The following is a 23,593-nucleotide window of genomic DNA, read 5'->3' on the forward strand; positions in this document are numbered from 1 at the left end:
TTGCGTTTTAAACTTTGGTTTTATAAAATCTAAAATAAAATGTTATTAGTTTATTTTACATGCAAAAATTCTTCTCACAACAATAATAACTAAACAAATATTCTTTTAAACCTATTTTTTTTAAAAATTACAACTAAAAGTGTTTTTTAAGCCTATTTTTTTTAAAAAATTATAACTACAAAAACTACCAGCATACAAATACTTAAATGAAGATTTTAAGTTTTTAGCTCTTTTAATGCCTACTTGAGAGTGTGGTAAAGATTACTTTTTAAAGTATTTTTCATTTAAAAATATATTAAAATAATATATTTTTTCTTTTTTAAAATTTATTTTTAATATTAAAACGTCAATATAATCTAAATATAAAAAATTAAATTTATATATTTTAATCTTAACATCAAACACTATCATAAAGCTATTTCTTACCAAACAAGATAGCGCGACTTTTAAGATAAAAAAACTCAAAAGCCTCAAAAGAAAATAATCAAGAAAAAAATAAAAAAATAGCATATCTTCTTAACCAAGAGATAAAATTAGGGTATCAAGGTTATTGTTTTTTCCCTTACTAATAAATTATATCGCTGCCTTTTGTTCTTCCTTTTCTCTATACGTGTTCTCTCTCAACTCTCACCCCCAACAACTCTCTTTCTCGCTCTCGAACTGTTTTCGCATGCGAGTCGGTAATTTCTCCACTCTCTCTCCAAAAAGAAAATTACTTATATTTTCTTGGGCAATTCTAATTTTTGTCCCACAGTCAAGAAACGATTTTTTTTTATTTAATGTAAGAATTGAAGTTCAATAGAAAATCGTAAAATGTTCATTCAAGGGAGCAAAATTTTCTTTTCGATCTCATTATATTTAATTTAACAGTGATTGTTCCTTCTTGGTTAGGTTTACTTTTGTGTAAATGGAGAATACGGGGTGTAAACAGCTATCTTTTTGTTTTCTTTATAGGTTATAAAGAGTTACTGGTTTAGTTATGATTACCTGTCGAATTTTTAAGGGTTATAGCCTCTATTTCTCGTGCCTCAGATTTTGTTATAACATTTTTAGTACAGAATGTGGGTCTTATGTCTTTTGCTTATATGTTTTTGGTTGGCCTATTTTTAAATATGTTCATCGAAGTCTCTTTGGTGATGACATTTGTGTTAATAAAAGATATATGGCAATGTTAAGGCATTTAAAATCATGGAATGTTTAGGGTTTTATAATTGGTGATTACTTTAGAGATATGGCAATGTTAAGGCATTTATAATCATGGAATGATTAGGTTTTTATAATTGGTGATTACTTTAGAGATATGGCAATGTTAAGGCATTTATAATCATGGAATGACTAGGGTTTTATTGCAAGAATTCATTGAGTTGGCCTATCTTCGGACCTGTTTCGCATGTAGAAAAACTCTTACTCTAATGGTTGTTGCCAGCGCTATATAACAAAATTCTGTTAGATTTTTGTTGATGTCATACGTAAGATTGAAACTTTAAGGTGGTTTTTGGTTCACAGAACTTTGACTTTCTCATCTGGGATCACTCTCCAGGGAATGTGGTGCCATGGAAAGAGATCCCTAGAAATATAAAACCTTTATGTTTTATTGGCAGTTCCTAAGTATTACTTTTGGTTGGAAATCGTATAGTTAATATAGATTACCATCATATCCTTGTTATAATGATCCTTGGAATACCACTTTCCTGATTCACTTTCTCCTACGATTCCATGAACCAAACACCACTTAAACTGAGTCATACAGGACAGGTCTGAGTTTCTGTCCGGCAAGTATTTTACATGTGCTTCCTCTCATAAAATCTTATTTCATTGTTTAACATTACTCTAAAGTGATTGTGTCCTTATTTTGCATTCATTAATTGATAACCATGAAGCTAATATTAATATCTCATACTATTATTCTAAATACTAATGTGATTTCAGAGGCTAACTGGGGAATATTTTGTTTGGCTTAGCAAGAACTTGAAAGCATAGTAATAACATGAAAGCTATTTACATTTATTTATGTGAAGTCTGTTTAGTTATTGCATTTGCATGTGGAGTGTTTGGATATTGGAATGTTATGCTACTTGTAATCACAGAGATGTTAGGGTTTTACAAGAAAAAAAAATCAGCGAGTGCTTTCTTTGGATCATTCTTATTCTAATGATTGTGGCCAATGTCATATACTGAATTTCTTGTTAGATTTTTGTGGACAACATACCAAAGATGGAAGCTTTAAACAAAGTGTAGCAGGGCAGATTTGAGTTTCTTTCCAGCAAGTGTTTTATGGTGATTGCTGCTTTCTTTTGTAAAATCTTGTTTTCTTGCCACTATTCATCAATGGATGATAGTGCTTTAAAGTGCTTACATCTTTTCTTTTGCATTCATTCATCACTAACCATGAAGGTTAGTTTAATGACTTGAAGTCTCGTACTGTATTCTGAAATCACCGGAGCATATAAATGACACATGATAGACCAATGGGGGAGGTGTTAGATTCCTTGATGATAACATGCCTAGGTGGAACCAGGAAACTGGTTGAATCTGGAGAGGTATGAGTTTATGCTCATTAACTATATTTTGGTGTCATAGGGCCTGGAAAAATCAGGGATTTTAGGGTTTAAATAAAAGAAAAATGCATTTATGGTTTGTGAATTGAACTAGGGACAAATGTATGGATGTTTGAGGGATTAATCAGGATGCTGGAACAGTCAGTTGAATTCTGGGACAGCAACTTAGGATTGAAGATATGAAGAAGGGTGTCTGAGAATCATAGAGAGAAGAAAACCCAAACAATTACGCTTTACTTAGGACTTACATCTGAGATGGATTCCTCACATACTTAAAACATAATTGCTGAAATAATGCATTCTAGTTGATTGAAGGCTGTATAACATATTGATTTTCTAGTATTCCTAGTGCAATAGTGTCTTACATTCCTGCACAAGTAAACACTACTATTCTTATTCAGTGTGTGTTTTATGAGGTGCAAGGTGCTTTTCAATTGAAAATGCATCAAAATGAATTTTTTTCAGATTTTTATTTTTGATATAAGCACATCAAAACCATTGAAAAGCATTGATTTGATTTTTTTTAGGTGAAAACAAATTTGAAAAGCAAGTTCAACCACAAAAACAAACACCCCCTAGAACATGGAAAGAATCTAAACGACTAGCCATTTATCCAAGGACTACCAAAAGATACAAGAACTATAAATTTCTAGCAAATCTAGAAATCATGGAATTACCCTGTAAATCTGAAATTACAAATTACCTCTGAGTTGTAGTCATTTGCATAACTGAATTAAAAAAAAAAAAACTCTACTCTCGGGTTTGGCTACATGATGTAGTTTGGCCTATTTTTTCTTTTGCCCTTAGTTGTTTGCGCAATAGTTATTATTAATGGGTGTTGTTAATTCTTCGTTGGCGATCATACTTTCAATTCCTCTGTGCAAGTTTTAGGGTTCTTCAAATCTAGCTATGGCCTTTGATATACATATATATATTATTATTATTATTATTATTATTATTATTATTATTATTGCCTTGTTATTTATATTTTGCTTGGTCCATTGAATGGTATAAAGGTACAAATCTTGTACTTTCAATCTTAAGGTTGTGTGTTTGATTCTTGGAAGCAGGCACTTCATGCAAAAACTGCTGAATGGTAGGACAATCTATAGATTCTCCTTTCCAGAACTCCACTTTGGTGGGACTATAATTTGGTAATGGCTTTTAGTAGTTATGCTTTGGATTAGGTATTTTACTCCTGTTTTAGTGCTCCCTCACTCACATAAAAGTGGGAGCCACCATAATAACCTATCCATAGGTCCCTCTTTTATATGAGTAAGGGAGCAATACAATGGGAGTATGTTATGATTTCTCTTGCATTAATGGTTTGCATTTGTCTGTAACTTTCGCAGTTATTTCTTTTACAGCTTAAAATCTTTGAATTGGGCCCAACTGTAGCTGTCAAAGAATGGTACCTTTTCTTTCCACATTCTATTTTTCATGTTAATTTGTTTTATATTTTTCCCTTTCCTTGCATTGCTGATAATTTGACTAACGAATTTAAAAGTACAATAAATGTTTTCATACCTAATCAAGTTTCATGTATGTTGGTTTTGTGCTTGTATTTGTTTATAAATTTGTGCAGGATGGTGATTCTTTATGCGGAGATAATGATGATTTCGACTGGGACAGTGAAGATGAAAAGGAAATTGAGAATTTTGCCTCATCTTCATCATCAAGTCTGAGACTTCCTCAAGTGGAAACTAGGTCAAGCTCAGCGGAGGTGAGTGGTTTTTATTTTTTGTTGGGATTTTTATTGTCATTTTTTGTTTTTTGTGAGTCAAATGGGAAAATTACAAAGAAGTTATTGCAATATAGAGAATTTTATTGTTGATTTCGAAAAATTGGTGCCATCTGGGTAACAATATGTTTTTTTGCCATTGAAGAATTATTTGATGAGGCCACTGTTTCATTTATTGAATGTTCTTATGGATTGAATCCTGCTGGGATTAATTGTATAGTTGGTCCATGTACCCTTGACATTCTTTTAATGTGGCCTGCCTGTCTTCTCTTCTTATTTAATTTGGCCCTCTACTCAAGAAAATTTCTTAATGTGGTCCCTTTGTCCAACTTCCATCCTATTTACCTTAATTCTTGACAAGTGTTCACTTTTATGACATGTTATTAAGAATTTTGGGTAAATTGGGAGGGCCCGTATTCAAAAAATTTCTAGAGTAGAGGGACCACTTTCAGAAATTTTCTAGAGTTGAGGGACCAACTAAATAAAAATGGAGTAGTGGAGCCACATTAAGAAAATGTACAGTGACCAGATGTAAGATTAATCCTTAGCTGAATACTGGTTGAATGTTTAATGTTGCTTACATTTTTCATTTGCATGTATGGATTTCACACTCATGCATGTTATAAGGAGATATAATCTGTCTTGTTTGACATATATCTTACAAAATCTCAATTCCTACAAATTTCTGTTTTTTGTGGAGGAATATGCTCTCTAAAAGTCATGCACCCGCTTTTTTATATATCTAGTTAGCCTCTAAGTTGTGCAATGATGTTACATGGAAATTGCTGGTGGTTTTGAGGAACATTTGTATATGTGTATGAGTTTATTTGGTTTATATAGACAATGTAGGTACTCATTGCATAACTAACATGTAATTCCTTTGTTGCCTCAAGGCAAGCTCATCTGTAGGTTCATCTTCTGGTTCCAAAATGATTGATCATTTTGTAAAAATGGGGTTTCCTGAAAAAATGGTTGCCGAAGCAATTCAGGAAAACTGTAAAGGTTCTCTGCTGTTTCAATCTGAAATAAATATGCATGTTAGTATTATGTGTACACCTACATGTATACACACTTCTTTCCATCAAAGGCTTCTTTGTAATTCTGGTTAGTTACTTATTCAGGAGAGGAAGATGAAGATTCAATACTCGAAACACTTCTTAAGTACTCGGTGACGCTCATCTTGAATCCTCAAAATTTCTTATCATTTATTTTAAATATATGCTGATTGCGAGTAGATCAGAAGGTGGGCAGCTATTGCAGGCTGATACAATTTTTTTTTGTTGATACTGACAATTGATTTCCATTTTCCTCTTGAAGACAAGTTCATCTGCAAGCTCTTCTGGCTCCAAATTATTTGATCGTTTTGTAGGGATGGGGTTTGCAGAGAAAATGGTTGCCAAAGCAATTAAGGAAAATGGTAAAGGTTTTTGACTTGCTTTGTCCACCATTCAAATTTACCATTAAAAATCCAACAATATCTCTTTGCTATATTTTCAGGAGAGGGAGATGCAGATTCAGTTTTGGAAACTCTCCTCACATACGCAGTAAGATACTGTCAACCTATTCCAATAGCCAATTACCATGTTAACTCCACTTCAATTTTGTATGGTGATTGAGATGACCCTGGCATTCACTTTACAATTGTCTTGTTGATTAGTTAAACTACAATGTCATGTTCCCAATAACTAGCACAAGCAAATCACAAGGGTTTTTTTTCCTGTACTCCAGAAATCACATTGTCACAAGGTGTATGTTATCAATTCTGTAGGCTATAGCTATATAAAAAATCAGTGGCTTTCAGCTATTTCTATTAAGATTTATTCAATGCTAACTATCTACCATGTGAATTTATCTATACTCTGGCTTAAAATTTTAAGAATCCCACGTGGCTGCCCTGTCAGTATATCAAAGCAGTGCTGTCTTAGGCATCCAGCTAGTAGCCTCTACATATAATGAGCATAGCAGTAATGGAATTATAAATATGTCAAGTTCACAGCCTGTGAATCACAGGTATCTCAAACTTGCGAGGAAGATTAATGCGATTTGCTATTAGACCAATTACACGAACTTGATGGTCTCAATCAATGGTCTGTCACTCTTTACGTGAGAGATATCACTAAGCAAATCTATGAACTATATGTGTTGATCACTCGAATCAACCCTGCCTCTTTTTGGCTGCTACCCTCAGTTATTTTGATCTTTGAATTTTTTGTTATCTATTTAATGCAGGCCATTGGAAAATCTCCTCAAGAACAGCCCAACAATGATTCTGATCATTGCTCCTCAGGACATGAAGGGAGCTTTCTGGATGATTTTTCAGATGTAGATAGTGCTGATGATGAGGTAGCTAATCTCTTTGGCTATGTAGAGTACTTTATTGATTATGATATATGGTTTTGATTTATATGCTATGTGATATCATTTCCTAGCACTGTTTGTGTCTTTGCTGCAGAGACACGTGCAATCTGCAAATTTCTGAAGTTTTTTGGCTACAGATACATGCCTCTGTATATACAATAGAATATTGAAATCTTGGTTATTGAAATTGTATGCTTGCATGCCCTTATGAACACATACACGACTCTGTATAAGTTTCTTTCAGGCTTATGAATAAATATTGTATTTTCTTTTTCTGTCAGACTTGTACTAGTTTGTGTTCTGATTGATTTATCTGCAGGTAATTACAAAGACTGTTTCTGACGAGGATAATAAATTAGCCTTTTTAAGAAGGATGGGTTACAAAGAGGCAGATGCTTCAATAGCCATAACTAGATGTGGTATGCTCTGTAAATTGTAGCAAATTTGTAATGGTTTGGCATGGTTCGCTGCATGACATATGGAAGTAATTGCTTTTGCTTCAAATCTTATTGTCAATGATAATGTTATGCTCCATGAAGAGCTTGCTGCATGACATATGGAAGTAATTGCTTTTGCTTCAAATCTTATTGTCAATGATAATGTTATGCTCCATGAAGAGCTTGCTGCATGACATATCGAAGTAATTGCTTTTGCTTCAAATCTTATTGCCAATGATAATTTTATGCTCCGTGAAGAGCCACACTATGATCCTACATGCTGATTTTTCATATCTACCTTGCTTATCCATTTTTTTTTTAATGTTATTTGATGCATCGGGTGGACAAGGTTTGAGTTTCTGTGGTCTACATCTAAGGATCTGATATTTTGATTTCTGTGTCAACTCAATCTTTTGTTTTGGTTTGATCAGCACTTGTTGATGAGAGTATATGTGTGCTGCTTCTGTTTCTAGTTTTCTGCTATGGAACTTTTGGAGCACAGATGAATTTCTGTAATGTTGTAATATACCTGGGCCTAGTTGATGTGTGCCTCCGTCATATGTTGTAGGAACGGAAGCCACAATTTCAGAGCTGGCAGATTTCATTTGTGCAGCTCAAATTGCAAAGGCAGAGGATGCTTTCTTTGCTGAAGATGAGGTAGTTTTATGTATTTGTCCAACATGCATTTGTGGTTCATAAAAAACATCTAACATGCATTTTGTGTTCATTTTTATAACACTATGTTTACAAGGTCCATAATATCTCATTTTTTATCTCTTATTTTTGCAGAAAAAGCCTAAGCATTTGGACAAACAGAAGAAGAGGAGTTTTTTGGAGTCTGACGTGTTGGAAAAGAAAAGGCAGAAGGGGTTGGAGAATGGAGATGATGAGGGAGTTCGGCTCCCAAATCCAATGGTTGGGTTTGGGGTGCCTACAGAACCAGGAATTGTTACTCGTAGAACACTTTCAGAGGCTGCCATTGGGCCCCCCTTCTTTTATTATGAAAATGTAGCTCTGGCTCCAAAAGGGGTTTGGCAGACAATTTCAAGGTTTTTGTACGATGTGGAGCCAGAATTTGTGGATTCCAAGCACTTTTGTGCTGCTGCAAGGAAAAGGGGGTACGTTCACAATCTTCCCATTCATAACAGATTTCCTCTTCTTCCGCTTCCTCCAAACACAATACATGAAGCTCTACCCTTAACAAGGAAATGGTGGCCTGCATGGGATGAGAGAACAAAACTGAATTGCTTACAGACTTGCATTGCTAGTGCAAAGCTGACAGAGAGGATACGGAAGGCCCTCGAAGCCTATGAAGGGGAGCCCCCTTTGCATGTCCAGAAGTTTATAATGGATGAATGTCGGAAATGGAACCTGGTTTGGGTTGGAAGGAATAAGGTTGCTCCTCTTGAGGCTGATGAAGTTGAAATGCTTTTGGGATTTCCAAGGAACCACACCAGGGGAGGCGGTATAAGTAGGACTGACAGATACAAGTCACTAGGTAACTCATTCCAGGTGAGTTTCATAGCATTAATTGCATAATCCATGGCTGTGCATCAAATCATTTCTGACCTGTGATTCAATATTTGCATGAATTAATATTCTGTCACGAATTTCCTTCAGAAAGCTCATGTGTTTTCCTCTATATATTTACTGAAATTTCATTTTAACTTTGCTTTTCTAGCTTTATGTTGCATTTTGCTCTCATATTTTTACTCTTTCAGGTTGATACTGTTGCTTATCATCTGTCAAGTTTGAAAGACTTGTTCCCAGGAGGGATCAATGTTCTGTCTCTTTTCTCTGGAATCGGTGGTGCCGAAGTAGCTCTTCATCGGCTTGGTATTCGTTTGAAGAATGTGGTGTCAGTTGAGATCTCAAATGTGAATAGGAGTATCATGAGTTGCTGGTGGGAGCAAACAAATCAGACTGGGAATTTGATCCACATTGAAGATGTGCAACACCTAACTGCTGATAGGTTGGAGCAGTTGATGAACATGTATGGCAGTTTTGATCTTGTTGTGGGGGGGAGTCCATGCAACAATCTGGCAGGTAGCAATCGCCATCACCGTGATGGACTTGAGGGCAAAGAATCTTCCCTCTTCTTTGATTACTGTCGTATCCTAGATGTGGTTAAGAATTTAACATCTAGATACAGTTGAATTTAGCTATTTTTTCAGAATTTTTTTTCCATTTCCATTTTTATGTCAGTTTAATAATGATAGACCGCCTAACAATTTGTCAAAATTTATGTGCTTACAATGAGAAGAATATTAAAATTAGGAGGTTAAAGTTGTTCAGTGGGCCTCGTCTTACGAAGGTGCTGCCGGAATTCCTCTCGTGCTGAGATTAATGAATCAGTCTTGATGGAAGGTTGCTCTTTTATCTCGAGGATAATGGTTGCTAGTAATTAGACCTATTTTAGTCGACTTGGTAGATCATGATTTCCAAATCAATATTGCTGTGCTATTTTGGCCTTCTGAACACTTTGCAGATGAGTCGCTGTACGCAGTCAGCACATATTCTCTGGTGGAAAACTTTTATCTTTAATGATTATGGTGGAATTAGACGTTTCACGGCCACCTGCTGTGCTGCACGTTGGAGTAAGATTTTTCATCAATTTTTTTTTTTTTTTTAACTTGAAAAAACATTGTCTTGGCTGTGAGAATTTGTACTAGTGCTGTTAAATTTCAATGATCGACATGATACTTTTTTTTGATCTTTTATTATCAAATTATATGATAATATAATATTCCTAAATATTTTTTTAAAAATTGATTTCTTGCCTGTGCCTAGGTGTATTTTTTAAATAATTATAAATTCTCTTCTAGCACCAAATTGTATAGCAACATAATATTTCAAAACAAGAAAAAAATAAAGAGAGGAAAGAACAAGGAATTTAAAAAGTAGGCCATGATATCATTTAATGAATATGGAAACCTTTCGAACCCTTGACCTAATATTAAAAAAATAAAAAAGAGAGAGAGTATTCTGTGGATTATCAAAGAGATTATATGTATCAAAATGAAGTTTACCCCATAAAAAAAAGGTCATTAAGAAATTTCAAGTTTACCAGAAAAAAAAGTCATTAAGAAATCTTAAGAATCACCTACAAAAAAAAAGAAAATTGGGAAAACGCCACTTGGGCATATATGATCATTTACATCAAATTTTTTATTTTTATAATACCTTGTATTTTTTTTTTGTACTGAAATGCCACTTGTTGAGAACCAGCCTGAATTTCAACCATCACTGTGACGATGGGTTTTTTGGGTTGATAATTTATTTTTCAATTTATTTTCACAAAAAAAAAAACATCTAACAAACACCATAAAAATCTTTCTAAACCACATGTCAACTTTGAAACATTCCAAAATCACCCAAAAAGTGAAAATAAACCGAATGAAAAAAATCTAAATGGAACTTAATCTTCTTTTTCATGCATGTTTATAGGAAAAATCTACTACTATTGAATTACTCTCATCTAATAGAACTCGTCGACACCAAGAACTACTAGTTTCATCTTTAAAAAATGGACAAACCGACCACTTTCATTATCTTTGCTCTTTTTAAATGAATTTCTCTTCTCTCTCGAACTTAAGACCTAAAATGTTAAGAAAATGAACTTTGGGACCAAATTAAGATTGCAAAAAATGTAGGGACTATGAAAAAAAGAAAAAGGAAAGTATTAGGGTGAAAATACACTTTATGTCAAATTTTAGATTAGACATGAGGTTTCTCCTTATTTTACACTTTGATCCCATTTGTTTCAATTTTATCCATCCTCAACAATTTTTTTAGTCATTGAATTAGGCATAGAAAGCTACAATTAAAAAAAAGTTTAAGGATGAAAATAAAAAAATCAGCTACTATAGTAAACTCCCTACGTATTTAGTATATTTAGTAATTTGTAAGTAGGGATGGAAATTTTATTTGAATTCGATGAATACTGATTTAAATATACCCAAATGGGTCAAAAATCTAATATATAGTTTGGATGTGAGTAAAACTTGTAAGGATAAAGTCAGGTTTTGGATCAGGTATAGAAATTACTCTACCTGATCCAAAACTTTACCCGAATTTAATTATGTTGTTAAAATTTGAAAGAATTACATTTATGCAAAGGGTATATAAAAAGTTTAAGATTATCCAAGAGAATTAAAATACAATATCTCATTTCTCTAAACTAATAATACAAATGTTTAGTAAAATTATATTACTGATTAAGAATAAAGCTGAAACTTAGCCCAAATAATAGTTCATTGAAAAAACAGGTTTGAAGCATACATTGTTTCCATTTTCACAATAGTAAGGCCTAACCTTACAAGGAAAGTACTAAAAGAGAAATTTGCACTAGAAGCAGAAAATTAAAGCAGGCTGGAAGATTGAATTCAATGCTTTGAATCTCTCATTCTAATGATCTCTATTCGGTTAAAAAAAACCAAAGCAATAATTATTGGTTATGTATTTCATAAGGTAAAATGCTTTCTGCAATATAAAAACATTAACATTGTAGAAACTTTGGTCTTTTCAATTCTCAATTCTCAAAATGTTTAGGTATTGTAAACATTTTTAAAAATAAATCAAAATAAATTATAAAATTTAATTCTCAATTAATACAATGTTAAATAATAAAAATGAAAAAAAATCAATAAAAAAGTTAACAGACTTAAAATAAAAAACACTTAAAAAAATTGAAATAAAATGGAGTATCAATCCAGAATCGAGATATTTTTTTGAGATAACAATAACTTCATAAAAATAAAATTAAAACAAATTATGAAGTTCAATTCACAATGAACAAATATTGAAGAGTGAAAAAAAATCAATGGAAAACAGAAAAAATTAAAGGTTCTTAAAAAAAAAAAACAGTTACAAATTATAAATTTGATTTTCTTTTTTGCAAATTTGGCATCAACTTGATGCCAGAATTTTTTTAAGATCGCGATAACTCCATAGAAAATAAATTCAAACAAATTATGAATCCTAATTCTTAATTAATGCAATGTTGAAGGATGGAAATGAAAAAAAATTGTTAGACCTTAAAATACAAAACATCTACAAAAAAATAAAATCGAATGCTTTTTTGCAAAATAGAGGATCAACCTAACGTTAGGATATTTTGTTGAGATTGTGATAAATTTATAGAAAGTAAATTGAAACATATCATAAAGTTCATTTCTCAATCGATATTTTTTTTTGTAAAATTGAGAATCAATCCAATGTTACGATCTTTTTTGAGACCTTGATAACCTTATCTAAAGTAAACTGAAACAAATTATGTAGCTTAATTTATAAATTAAACCTTGTAGGGGTTGAACTAATGTAACCCGGTTGAATTACGAGTCTAAAATCAACTTGAATGATTAGTAAAAATATGATTTGATTAAAAGAAAAATTTAAGAGTACATCTTTTTTTTAAAAAAAAACATTGAAACAATAATATATTGGACGATAATTTTTTAATATCAAGATGACAATATACTAGATCAACCACGGTCAATCAGGGTTGATTTACTGAACTTGTGACTTGGTTCATGAGACTAGGATAACCTAGTATAAAACAAATTGAAAAACAAAATATAAAGCCTAATTTCAAAGCATCTAAATGTTGAACGGTGAAATTGAAAAAAAAAATTAATAAAGAAAAGGAAAAAAAAATTATCTGAGTTAACCCGAGTTGACTTGAAAAATCTACGATTCGAGTTATAAGACTAGGATAATGCAATAGAAAGTAAATCAAAAAAATTAAAAAGCCTAATTTCAAAGCATCCCTATGTTTAAGGATGATATTGAAAAATAAATCAATAAAAGAAAGGATAAAAAAATAACTTGAGCTAACCTAAACTGACCCTGTAAACCCGTGAATCAAATTATGAGATAGGGATAACCCTATAAAAATAAATTAGAAAAATTATGAATCTCAATCCCCAACAATCCCATATTGAAGGATGAAAATGAAATTAAAAAAAAACAAAGTATTTTTCTAGTAAATAGTGCTTTATGAGGAGGTGAATAATGAATTCACCTCCTCTCTTATTTTATGTTAATGACTAGTTAGTGGCTTATGCTCCATTGCGGGTTGAACAAAAAATAATTGAACGTTAAAAAACAAATTTTTAGGCATTGCTCCTATTTTTTCTAGATGAAAAAAATTAATTACAAAGAAAAAAATTTGATGCATAGGTTTAATAAAATAGATTGAAGATTATATGCACCTATAATTGTTGAAAAGAGTTGTTGGCACTAACTAAAGAATAAGTCATGAATTTGAGAAATAAATACAGGTTAAGATATCCAATCTTTGTGGGGGTGGTGGTTGGAAAATTAAGACAAAATTCTTCTAATCAAAAGCCATTTTCCAAGCTTTATGAACCTAAAAACACCAAAGAAGCACCCTTAGAATGTCAACAAATCAACTCCTCAACCTAAAATGGTTTAAGAACACAAAACTAAATTGAAAAAGATTTTTTGTTCTCAACACTTATCTACCCTTTCTAGCAAGATGAAGATGAAAAAACACCTAAATAGATCTTATATCATCTAATTAAACCCATTGACACCTAGAATAGGTTTTTTGTTACCAGAATATAGATAACCAATGACATTCTCTATCCTCCCTCGTTTCTAAATGATCTTTAGTCAGGGATTTAAACACAAACAAAATAAAATTTTAGACTAAAATGTATAATTTTCAAACCAAATAGATCAAAATAAGATTTGAGAAAAAACTCAAGGCATCTTGCCCTAAAAAGGGATGAATGAATAATGATGGGTAAAGAAAAATATACATTTTTCACCCACTTTCAATTCTACTCCCCTTATTTTCATTCTTATAAACAATAAAATCAAATCTTTTTCTTACAAAGTCGAGCATCAATCCAATGTTGGATTTTTTTAGCCCATGATAACCTAGTAAGAAGCACATATAAATAAAATATCAAGCTCAATTGTATGTGAAGGGATGAAATAAAAAAAAAACAAAATTAGATAACTAGAGTAGAAAAAAATTAAAGAAACAAAAAAAGAAGGAGAATTACTGTTACAATCCACAATTAACTACTTATGCTCCATCGTGGGTGTCCTAACCCATTTTGGCCCTGTCACAAAAAAAGAAATCGAAAACAATGTTTCCAGTTCAAAAAAGATTTTTCAGGTAAAAATAATTTTTTCAAAGGAAAAACAGAGCTATCAAAATTGAGTTTTCTATCAAACATTGGCCAAAACCATCATCTTACGGTCAAAACCAAGTTTTTTGCATCAAAATTGGTCAAAATTAGATTATTGAGGTCAAATATGTCATTTTACAATGAAAATCAGGTTTCCTATTAAAATTGACCAGTTTTATCATTTTATGATCAAAACCAAGTTTACCACGTCAAAATTGGTTTATCGATGTCAAACTTGTCTTTCTACGATCACATCGGGTTTCCCATCAAAATTGCCCAAAACCATTGTTTTGCAATCAAAATTGAATTTGCCATGTCAAAACTGGTAAAAAATTATTTATCAATGTCAATTCCATCATTTCAAGATTAAAGTATTTTTCCTTAAAGTAAAAAAATATTATTTTTCGATGGTCAAAATTATTTTTACACTTATTTTAACTTTATCAAAATATATATAATAATTACAACCCACTTGATATGGGGCAATGCGATAAGATATGATTAATCATGATGCATTAGATATAAATAGTTAGTGCACCATTTGAGAGAACTCATTTGTTTTAGGTTTTAAAAGTTTAGAAAGTTTAGAGAAAGTCTTGCAGAATTAATTCACCCTCCCTTTTTTTTTCCGCCTTTTCTTCGCTGAAGAAATTTAGGCTTTAAGAAAAAAAGATTTAGGCCATTGAAAAAAAAGAAAGAAAAAGGGAAAGAGATCTAGTCATTTGATCTAAACATCTACTAAATCCCATTTGTTGATTCAAAAGCCTGATCTAAGCTTACGTACACCCAATCAAAACCCAAACAAATCATAGCTCTCCATTCTAAAAACCCACTAAATCTCAGTTGTTGGCTCATAAACCTAATCTAAGCTTACCCATACCAGACACAGCCCAAATGAATGACAACTATAAATTCAATTTAAAACCATTGAGACATGGATCGTTAGATCAAATCAGAAAATATTTGAACCATCAAACCAAACAAGCTCATAAACATACTATGACCCACACCATACCTGAGCTTAGCGCATGTCTCTTTTTTTCTTCTCACTAATAGTGAAACAAGACGCCATTTCTCCATTGTCCAACCACTATTCTCCTCGTAACCACCCTAAGAAAGAAACACCACCCCTCCCCAATCAAAACTTGTGGTGTCCAAAAAATTCCACCGTTAGTAGTAAAAAAATCCAAAAAATTAAAGGGCACAACCAAACTTTGTCATAACTGATTTCCCTTATTGGTTGGCTACATGACCACCATCAGTGGACAAACAAGACCAAAGGCTTTTTATTGGACTGGTTAACACACCATCATCTTGTGATTCATTATTGATCAACGACCTGAAAACATATTTTTTTCCTTATTGTATTTTCATATATGCAATTTCTTTTATGCGATAACATGTTACATGCTAGACACATATGCACACACATGCAAATAAAAACCCTGAAGGAATGGTTGGTTGATGATGATGATATTTTATGTGTAGTCCGAGTCTGATTCCACCAAGTTTGGCATTTAGCCTTGCAATAGGGTAAAAATAGAGAATTCCATGATTTATGTTCGATAATTGGAATCTTATTTGCTTATATCCAACACACAATCCACAAAAGCACTCGAGAAATGGAGTTGAGTCGTAACTAGCGAGAACATGTCGAATCAAAAGTTAATTTCTAATGTAAAAATAAAAGTCTTTGTAAGTGTTGTTAATGTTTTAATCAACTTCAATGAAAACTAAAGTCTCGCATGGTTAGGCCATGTCTAACTTGGGTTTTAAACTGTATCAGATTGGAGTCAACTTTATATGATCCGATCGACTAAGCAAGTCAAAGTACGACTCACTTAACTAAGCAAAAACCCGATTTCACTTAATATTTTTCTTTAAGGTAACAACATTGTAACATTAATTCTTAAATACTGAGGTGATAACGTTTTTGAATCAACTCAAGTTAACTCGCCAATTACATGATCTAATTGAGTCTAACAACTTTATTTTTTTAAATCATTTATTTATTTAACTACACAATAATAAAAATAGGTATACACAAGTAATCAAATGAATTTTTATTAAAAAAAAATATTATGAAGGGTTGTACAAAAAAACACTTGCAAGTATAAAAACAAAGGCTATAATCTTAATAAGAAAAAAAAAGTAAAACTTTTATGACTCTAGATGAGCTAGCATGATTGGCCTAAAAAGTAGGAGGCCATGTCTCTTTCTTCTTTTTTTTTATGTTAAAGGGAGGGCAACATGTCGTTCGATCTTTTTCTTTGTTTTTATTTTGTTTTAAAGAAACAAACGATGTGTCATCTTCATTTTCAAATTTCAATCACCAGATAAGTGGTAAAAAAATTGAGTTGTGGGGTTTTCAATCCGAAAAACCATTTCCCAACCTATGTTAACGAAAAAAAACCCAAAACACACCATTTATACATTAATAAACTAATCTCTCAACCTAAAACACTCCTAAATGGGTCCAAGAATATAAAATTAAATAATTTTTTTTATTTCTCAACTTTAATCTAATTTTTCCAACAAGATCAAGCAAAAAAAAAACATCTTAATAGAACTTCTATCATCGAATGAAATCAATTGATATCAAGTACTAGTTTTTTCATTGCTGGAACATGGATAACCAATGACTTTCTCTTACCTTTTCTGTTTTCTAACAACTTCCTTTCTCATCACCTTAAATCAGGAACCTAAACTTTGAACAAAATTAAATTTTGGATCAAAATGTATAATTTTCAATTTAAAAAGACAAATGGAATTTAAGAAAAATCTCAAGACGTATTTTTGTAAAAATTGCGGTAGATGAATAGTAAATGGGCTGAGAAAAGGGCTGCATTCTCAACCATTTTCAAATTTGGTCTCCCTTGGCCCTAATTTCTTATAAATAATAAAATCAAAATCTTTTTTGCAAAATCAAACATTAACTTAATGCCAACATGTTTTTTTTATACAATGACAAAAAATAAAATGAAAATAGAAATAAATTACTAAGTCTAAATTTCTAGAAAATAAAATATTAAAGGATAAAATATAAAAAAAACAGAAAAAAGGAGTAAAAATTACAATGCATGATATTTACTCTATAATAAAGATCACAGGAACATTGATTCATCTACACTGTTTTTTTCTTAAAAGTTTAGTTTAATTTATTTAATTAATTCACTCGTTTATTTATTTCATTAGTTTAGGAAAAAAGGAGAACAAAGGGACTAATGTCAAGGGTTCCAAACAAGAAGGACTAAGTTATAATGGTTTGAAAACTTAGAGACCAAGAATAATAATTTACTTTAAAATAAGTAATAATATCTGCTCCGCTTTGCTGCCATATTCTATAAATACACGCTCCGTGGTAGGTGCCTCCCTCTTTCCTCTCTCAACACTCCTCTCTCTAAAAAGCATCTAAAACATTCAGAGAGGGTGGGAGAGAGAAAGAACCACAGCATTCCTCTTTTCTCTTTGCAACGACGCCGTCAGGTACTATTTTCTCTTCTATGGTCCAAAATTATTATTGTTATTTCTGATATCAGATCTGAATCTGTTTGATCTTAGAAAGTATAGAATCAAGGGTCTCTGTAACCTGTTTGATCGATGAGAAAATACTTGTATTAATTAATTAGATCTGCCTTTTCATTTCTTTTTTTTTCTGATTAATTTTTTAAAGTTTTTTTTAATTTATTTGTTTTACTCATTTAAGCTTATTGGGGTAATTATTTTAGGGTTTTGATTAAAATGGCCGCTACAGCGACTGCGTCTTCCGTGGGTCCACGGTATGCACCGGAGGACCCGACTCTCCCGAAACCATGGAGAGGTTTAGTTGATGGTAAAACCGGTTACCTTTATTTTTGGAATCCAGAGACCAATGTTACTCAGTATGAGAGGCCTACTCTGCCGAAGTCTGTTTCGTCACTACCCATTACTTCTTCTGTTCAAGTTCACCAGTCTTCTCATCGGGGGTATAATCCCTCGGTTAAGGAAGATGATAGGTATGGAAGAGCCAACAATGCTGGATCAAAACCTGATGCTGTAACCAGGAGTATTAGCAGTAGTAATCAGGTATGGATTGCCATCAAAGTTACGACAGTGTTGATATATGATTTCAAACCATAAAGAATGTGAATGTGTGGTAGTATTGAATTGTCTGTTTAAGCTTTCCTGCATATAGATCCTCACCAAGATGTAATTTTGTTTTGCGGTGATCTGATGCGACGTCCTTAATTTTTCTTAGAGTGCAAGAGGTGCAGCAATTCAATCTGAAAATGTCCCAAATGGAACAGCCAATGGACTCTCTGCTCGGGTATATGGATCATCAGCTGGAGGAAGTGGTATGTCTGGAGAGGCTTATCGCCGCCGCCATGAAATAACTGTCACTGTGAGTTCATGGATTTCTTTCTTCCCTGCTTAATCTATCTCTTTCTTCCCTGCTTCACTCCCCTATCACCGGACATGATTTTTTTTTTGTGGACATTCTTATAGGAATGTTTGATGTTTGCATTTAAAAATAGATTAGCCTATTTGCTACATAATTATTTTTGTGAAATTAATCTGTGAGAGCATGAGTGGTTTAGAACCTGCATGCAGTCCTTGTTTATATTAACTTTGTAGTTGATCATTAGATAAGATGTTAAAATTTTCCCTGATAACTATTCACAGGGTGATGAAGTGCCCCCTCCTCTAACATCATTTGAAACTACTGGCTTTCCTTCCGAGATTTTAAAAGAGGTATGCGTTTCTAGTTCCTTATTCTCTCTGTGTATAGAGAACCTGAGGCGTGGAGCTCTTGTAAGTTAGAAAAACCATGAAAAGTGTTTCTCATGCTAAGTTATGTGATTGATGGAGGTCCAATGTTGAGTTTCAGACTCGTTAATGCTTTTGCCCTCTGTACTTTTTGTCGCAGGTGCGATATTTGCTCCTGCGAGGAGCTAATGTCGTACGCTGTGCTGCCCTCCCTTTGGGGCCTTGCATATAATTTGGAGCGCCCTTATATGGTGGACCATTTTTTTGGGAGGGTTTTCTGAATCGCCCAAGTTCGTGGCTGGGACTGTCATTGGTGATGTTATAGTCTACCACTTGGTCCGAACGGAAGAAGAGGCCTCCTCCTGCTCCAGCTTGCATCAGCAAGCATTTGCCGACTGCATATGGGGGATGATGCTTCTTCTGCCATTCACCACTCTATAAGTCCAAAGAAAATCGACCAGAATCTTGAAGCCAGTACCTCAGCTTATGGTCCTTGCTGGGTTTTTGCTTTTTCCAGGTACTCAATGCAGGGTTCTCTGCCCCAACTCCAATTCAGGCACAATCATGGCCGATCGCATTGCAAAGTAGAGATATAGTGGCCGTTGCCAAGACTGGTTCGGGTAAAACACTAGGTTACCTAATTCCAGGCTTTATCCATCTCAAGCGCAGCTGTAATGACCCTCGACTGGGTCCAACAGTGCTGGTACTGTCACCAACAAGAGAACTGGCAACACAGATACAAGTTGAAGCTGTGAAGTTTGGAAAATCATCAAGATTTTCCTGCACGGTATGCTATTCATGGTTTAATATGCATGTGTTATGTAGATCTGTTCACATGTATGTGTATTTTCTGGTCCAAAATTATTTGTTAATCTATTTATTAATATATTCTGAGTTTTTTTTTTTTTATTAATGCCTTTTTGTGATGTGACTCATGTTTTCTATGATATGTTGTCTTTCAGTGCTTGTATGGAGGAGCACCAAAGGGTCCCCAGTTAAAAGAACTAGACAGAGGAGCAGATATTGTGGTTGCCACTCCTGGTCGCTTGAATGACATTCTTGAAATGAGGAGAGTTAGCCTCAGTCAAGTTTCTTACCTTGTACTAGATGAGGCTGATCGCATGTTGGACATGGGTTTTGAACCCCAGATACGAAAGATTGTAAAGGAAGTGCCTGCTCGTCGCCAGACCCTCATGTACACAGCAACTTGGCCAAAGGAAGTTAGAAAAATTGCAGCAGATCTTCTTGTCAATCCTGTTCAGGTTAATATCGGCAACGTAGATGAGCTTGTGGCAAACAAGTCAATCACACAGGTCTGAACTCTACCTTTTCTGTTCTGATGTGGCCCAAAGTAAATTTGGACTTTTAACAAATAGATTAGATGTTTTGTCCTTTTAAACTTCCTTCCATTTCAGTGTTACTTAAGAGCAAGAGTATATTCATAAGCATTTGTTTGGTTGAATAACTTGTATGTGTTATGCTCTTTCAGTATGTTGAATTATTGGCACCCTTGGAAAAACATAGACGGTTAGAGCAGATATTGCGGTCACAAGAATCTGGATCAAAGATTATTATTTTTTGCTCAACCAAGAAGATGTGTGATCAACTTTCTCGCAACCTAACCCGCCAATTTGGAGCTGCTGCTATTCATGGTGACAAATCTCAGAGCGAGAGGGATTATGTTCTGAGTCAGTTCCGAACTGGGAGGTCTCCAATACTTGTAGCTACTGACGTAGCTGCTCGAGGACTAGACATTAAAGATATCAGGTTAGGGACTGTCCCTATATATTGTAGCTAGAATGTTTGTATTGATTACACACTGTGGTCTTATTAATTGTTAAGTTATTTAGCTTCAGGGAAATTGTATACAATACAGTTATAATATCTTGATTCCTGAGCCTGGCTGCATGCTGTATTTCTTTGGGATGTCAGCAAATTTTGAAAAAATTTACCTTTTCTTCTCTTAGGCTATGTTTATTTGAAAAACATTTTTAGTTTTCCATGTTTGGTGCAACTTAGGAAAACCAGTCAAAGGAATGTTTTCCAGAGATTGAAAAATTATGCTTTGTTTGGGGGAATTTGTTTTCCCCTCTCCACAAAGGGAAAGCGTATCCTAAAGATTCAATAGCTTGAAGAACCTGCAAAAAAATTGTATTAAAGTTATTATCATTAAAAAAGATAGTTTGTTATACCAATTTTATTATTCAAAAAAGGTAATATGAAGTCGATTTCTGGTTCATGCCAAATACTGGAAAACATTGTCCAGTGGTTTCACATAACATAGCCAAACATCATGGATATTTTGTTTTCTCAGAATAATTTCCATGGAATTTGTTTCCAAAATCAGTTGGTTTTCTGGCAAACAAACTGAGCCTACATTTTGCCTCTCCAATCGTATTTCCGTCCTGGCCCTCAATTGTCTTAGTATTCCTGCATTGAATTAATCAGAAAGCAACCTAAGTTTTAATCAAAATACCTGATAAATTTATGCAAAGATTTGTAGAACTTTCTGAAAAAAGTGTTTGGAAAGATTTTTCATTAGACAAAGCTTTGGACATCTTTATTTGCATTGCTTACACTAACTAAATGAGAATTCTAGGAGTTTCAAGTCTTTATTTGGAAGCACATGTGTCTTCTGCATCCCATTGTGTGCCCTTTTGTGCAATGGCTGCCAGTTTTTTGCTCATGCAGAAGCTTTGTATATCTCGATTCCATCATTCTGTCATTTGGATTTTCTATACCAACTAATGTTTGGATGATGAACTTAGAGGAATATGTTATGAGTTGTCCACACTTCATTGATACCATACATGTTTTTTCACATTTCCTGATTTTCTTGTCTGAGTTGACAAGATAAATCAGTATGGTAATAATTAGTTTTGAATTTGTTTCAGAGTGGTTATCAATTATGACTTCCCTACTGGAGTGGAAGATTATGTTCACAGGATTGGGAGAACTGGGAGGGCAGGGGCCACTGGAGTGGCCTACACATTCTTTGGTGACCAGGATGCAAAGCATGCTTCAGATCTCATCAAAGTTCTGGAAGGAGCAAATCAGCAGGTCCCTCCAGAGATACGTGATATGGCTTCACGTGGTGGTGGGGGGATGGGAAGGTTTAGACGTTGGGGCTCTGGCGGTCATGATGGGGGGCGCGGTGGACGCAGTGATTTTGGTTATGGTGGAAGGGGTAGTTGGGGAATGTCCAACTCCTCTTCTAGCAGACCAGAAAGAGGTGGAGGCCGTGGAAATGACCATGAGTCGCGGGACAGGTACATTGGCTAATTTGAATTCTTCATAACTTTAAATATCTTATTTTCATTTGGGCTACCTTGGAAGTATGAAGTGATTTTACAGAAATGGGAACTTGTTGCGTCCAGCACAGCATTTCTTTTATTTAAGTTATTCCATTGTACTAATAATGATTGTAACATTGTTTTTTTTTTTGTTTGTCTTTTGCAGTAGCCTTATTTTTTTGTTTTCTTTCAACTCCATGGCAATCTGTTTTTTGCATTTAGGTTCTTCATGGTTTTAATAAATGACCTTTGCGTTTTGCTATCATAAGAACTGTTTTATGTACTTTATTTGGGTTAAAGTTGAATTTGTGAAGATGCAAATGAATTCCAAGCTATTACTGCTGTTCCTAGTGTTGTAACGGTAGGAAATGCCTTTGATACTTGTGGACAGGTATGATCGGGGATACGGTGATGGACATGATAAAGGCCACAATCACAATCGGAGCCCTGACAAGGGATCAGGTTGGGGTGATCGCAGTAAAAGTTGGAACCATGATAAAAGCCATAGTCGGAGCCCGGACAGGCATGATAGGGCTCCACCAGTGCGCAGTTTTCACCAGGCAATGATGGAAAAGGGTCGGGCATCCATCCCTGTTCAAATTCAGCACGAGAGGTCTCGATCACCTAGTGCTGGTGGTGGTGGTAGCAGTTTTCACAAGGCAATAATGGAAAGGGGTCGGGCATCCCCACCACGTCAAGTCCACCGCGAGAGGTCTCGATCCCCTTATCATGGTAGTGGTGGGAGTTTCCACAAGGAAATGATCGAACAAAGTCGGCCATCCTCTTACCATGCCCAGCAGGAGCGGGGGAGATCACCGAGCAGTGGACATGATAGAGGATTTAATGCTGGGCCTCGTTCTTATGTTGGAGAAGAAGAGGAGGAGGGAATGATTCCAGCCGATGAAGATGGCATGATACCTCCAGATGATAATGGCATGTTTCGAGGAGCAGAGGAAAAACGCCACTGATCTCCTTGATGATGGTTTTGCTGATAGTAGATGTGGTCCGTTTTGTTTTGTTTTGTTTTGTTTTGTTTTGTACGGTTCCTTTTGGTGCAGCCGCTGAGAGCAGCAGGGGAATCGTAGCCATAACAAGGGGAATAAAGGTGGGTAGTTGATTTTTGGTGGATGTGCCCCTTAATTCTAAACAATGAAAAACTTTAACCGGAAGTCCCTTTCTCAGAGATTCTGTTTAAATGTATGTAAAACATAACAAGCTATGAATTTTATAATGTATTTTCTGTACAACTCTGCAACCATAATCCTTTTAGTTAATCTTCTTGATCGTTTGGTGGAAA

At 34.0% G+C, this 23,593-nt stretch overlaps 2 protein-coding genes across 11 annotated transcripts; both read left to right on the forward strand.

Annotated features, from left to right (window-relative positions):
• The first annotated feature begins 519 nt into the window (after positions 1-519).
• On the forward strand, positions 520-9,388 carry LOC7487866 (DNA (cytosine-5)-methyltransferase DRM2). 10 transcript variants are annotated; one of them, XM_052445753.1, is made up of 14 exons: positions 565-680; positions 2,191-2,277; positions 3,629-3,712; positions 3,911-3,969; positions 4,144-4,281; positions 5,193-5,301; positions 5,421-5,467; positions 5,617-5,716; positions 5,797-5,843; positions 6,529-6,642; positions 6,977-7,076; positions 7,663-7,751; positions 7,884-8,606; positions 8,816-9,388. In XM_052445753.1, the coding sequence occupies exons 4-14, from the start codon at positions 3,967-3,969 to the stop codon at positions 9,248-9,250; spliced, it is 1,905 nt and encodes a 634-aa protein (XP_052301713.1). In that variant the 5' UTR covers positions 565-680; positions 2,191-2,277; positions 3,629-3,712; positions 3,911-3,966; the 3' UTR covers positions 9,251-9,388. The 10 variants fall into 10 exon arrangements, with proteins under 10 accessions (XP_024447037.1, XP_052301709.1, XP_024447043.1 ...); XM_052445750.1 differs by having other exon boundaries at positions 3,926-3,969; XM_024591269.2 differs by lacking the exon at positions 2,191-2,277 and having other exon boundaries at positions 520-680.
• Positions 9,389-17,599: 8,211 nt separating this feature from the next.
• Positions 17,600-23,593, forward strand: LOC7487865 (DEAD-box ATP-dependent RNA helicase 46). The gene is made up of 9 exons (XM_024609204.2): positions 17,600-17,743; positions 17,986-18,322; positions 18,495-18,638; positions 18,920-18,988; positions 19,521-19,790; positions 19,966-20,316; positions 20,493-20,770; positions 21,898-22,272; positions 22,688-23,593. Exons 2-9 carry the CDS (start codon positions 17,999-18,001, stop codon positions 23,262-23,264), a joined length of 2,388 nt encoding a protein of 795 aa, XP_024464972.1. The 5' UTR covers positions 17,600-17,743; positions 17,986-17,998; the 3' UTR covers positions 23,265-23,593.

Source organism: Populus trichocarpa, chromosome 1, assembly GCF_000002775.5.
Source record: "Populus trichocarpa isolate Nisqually-1 chromosome 1, P.trichocarpa_v4.1, whole genome shotgun sequence".
NCBI lineage: Eukaryota > Viridiplantae > Streptophyta > Magnoliopsida > Malpighiales > Salicaceae > Populus > Populus trichocarpa.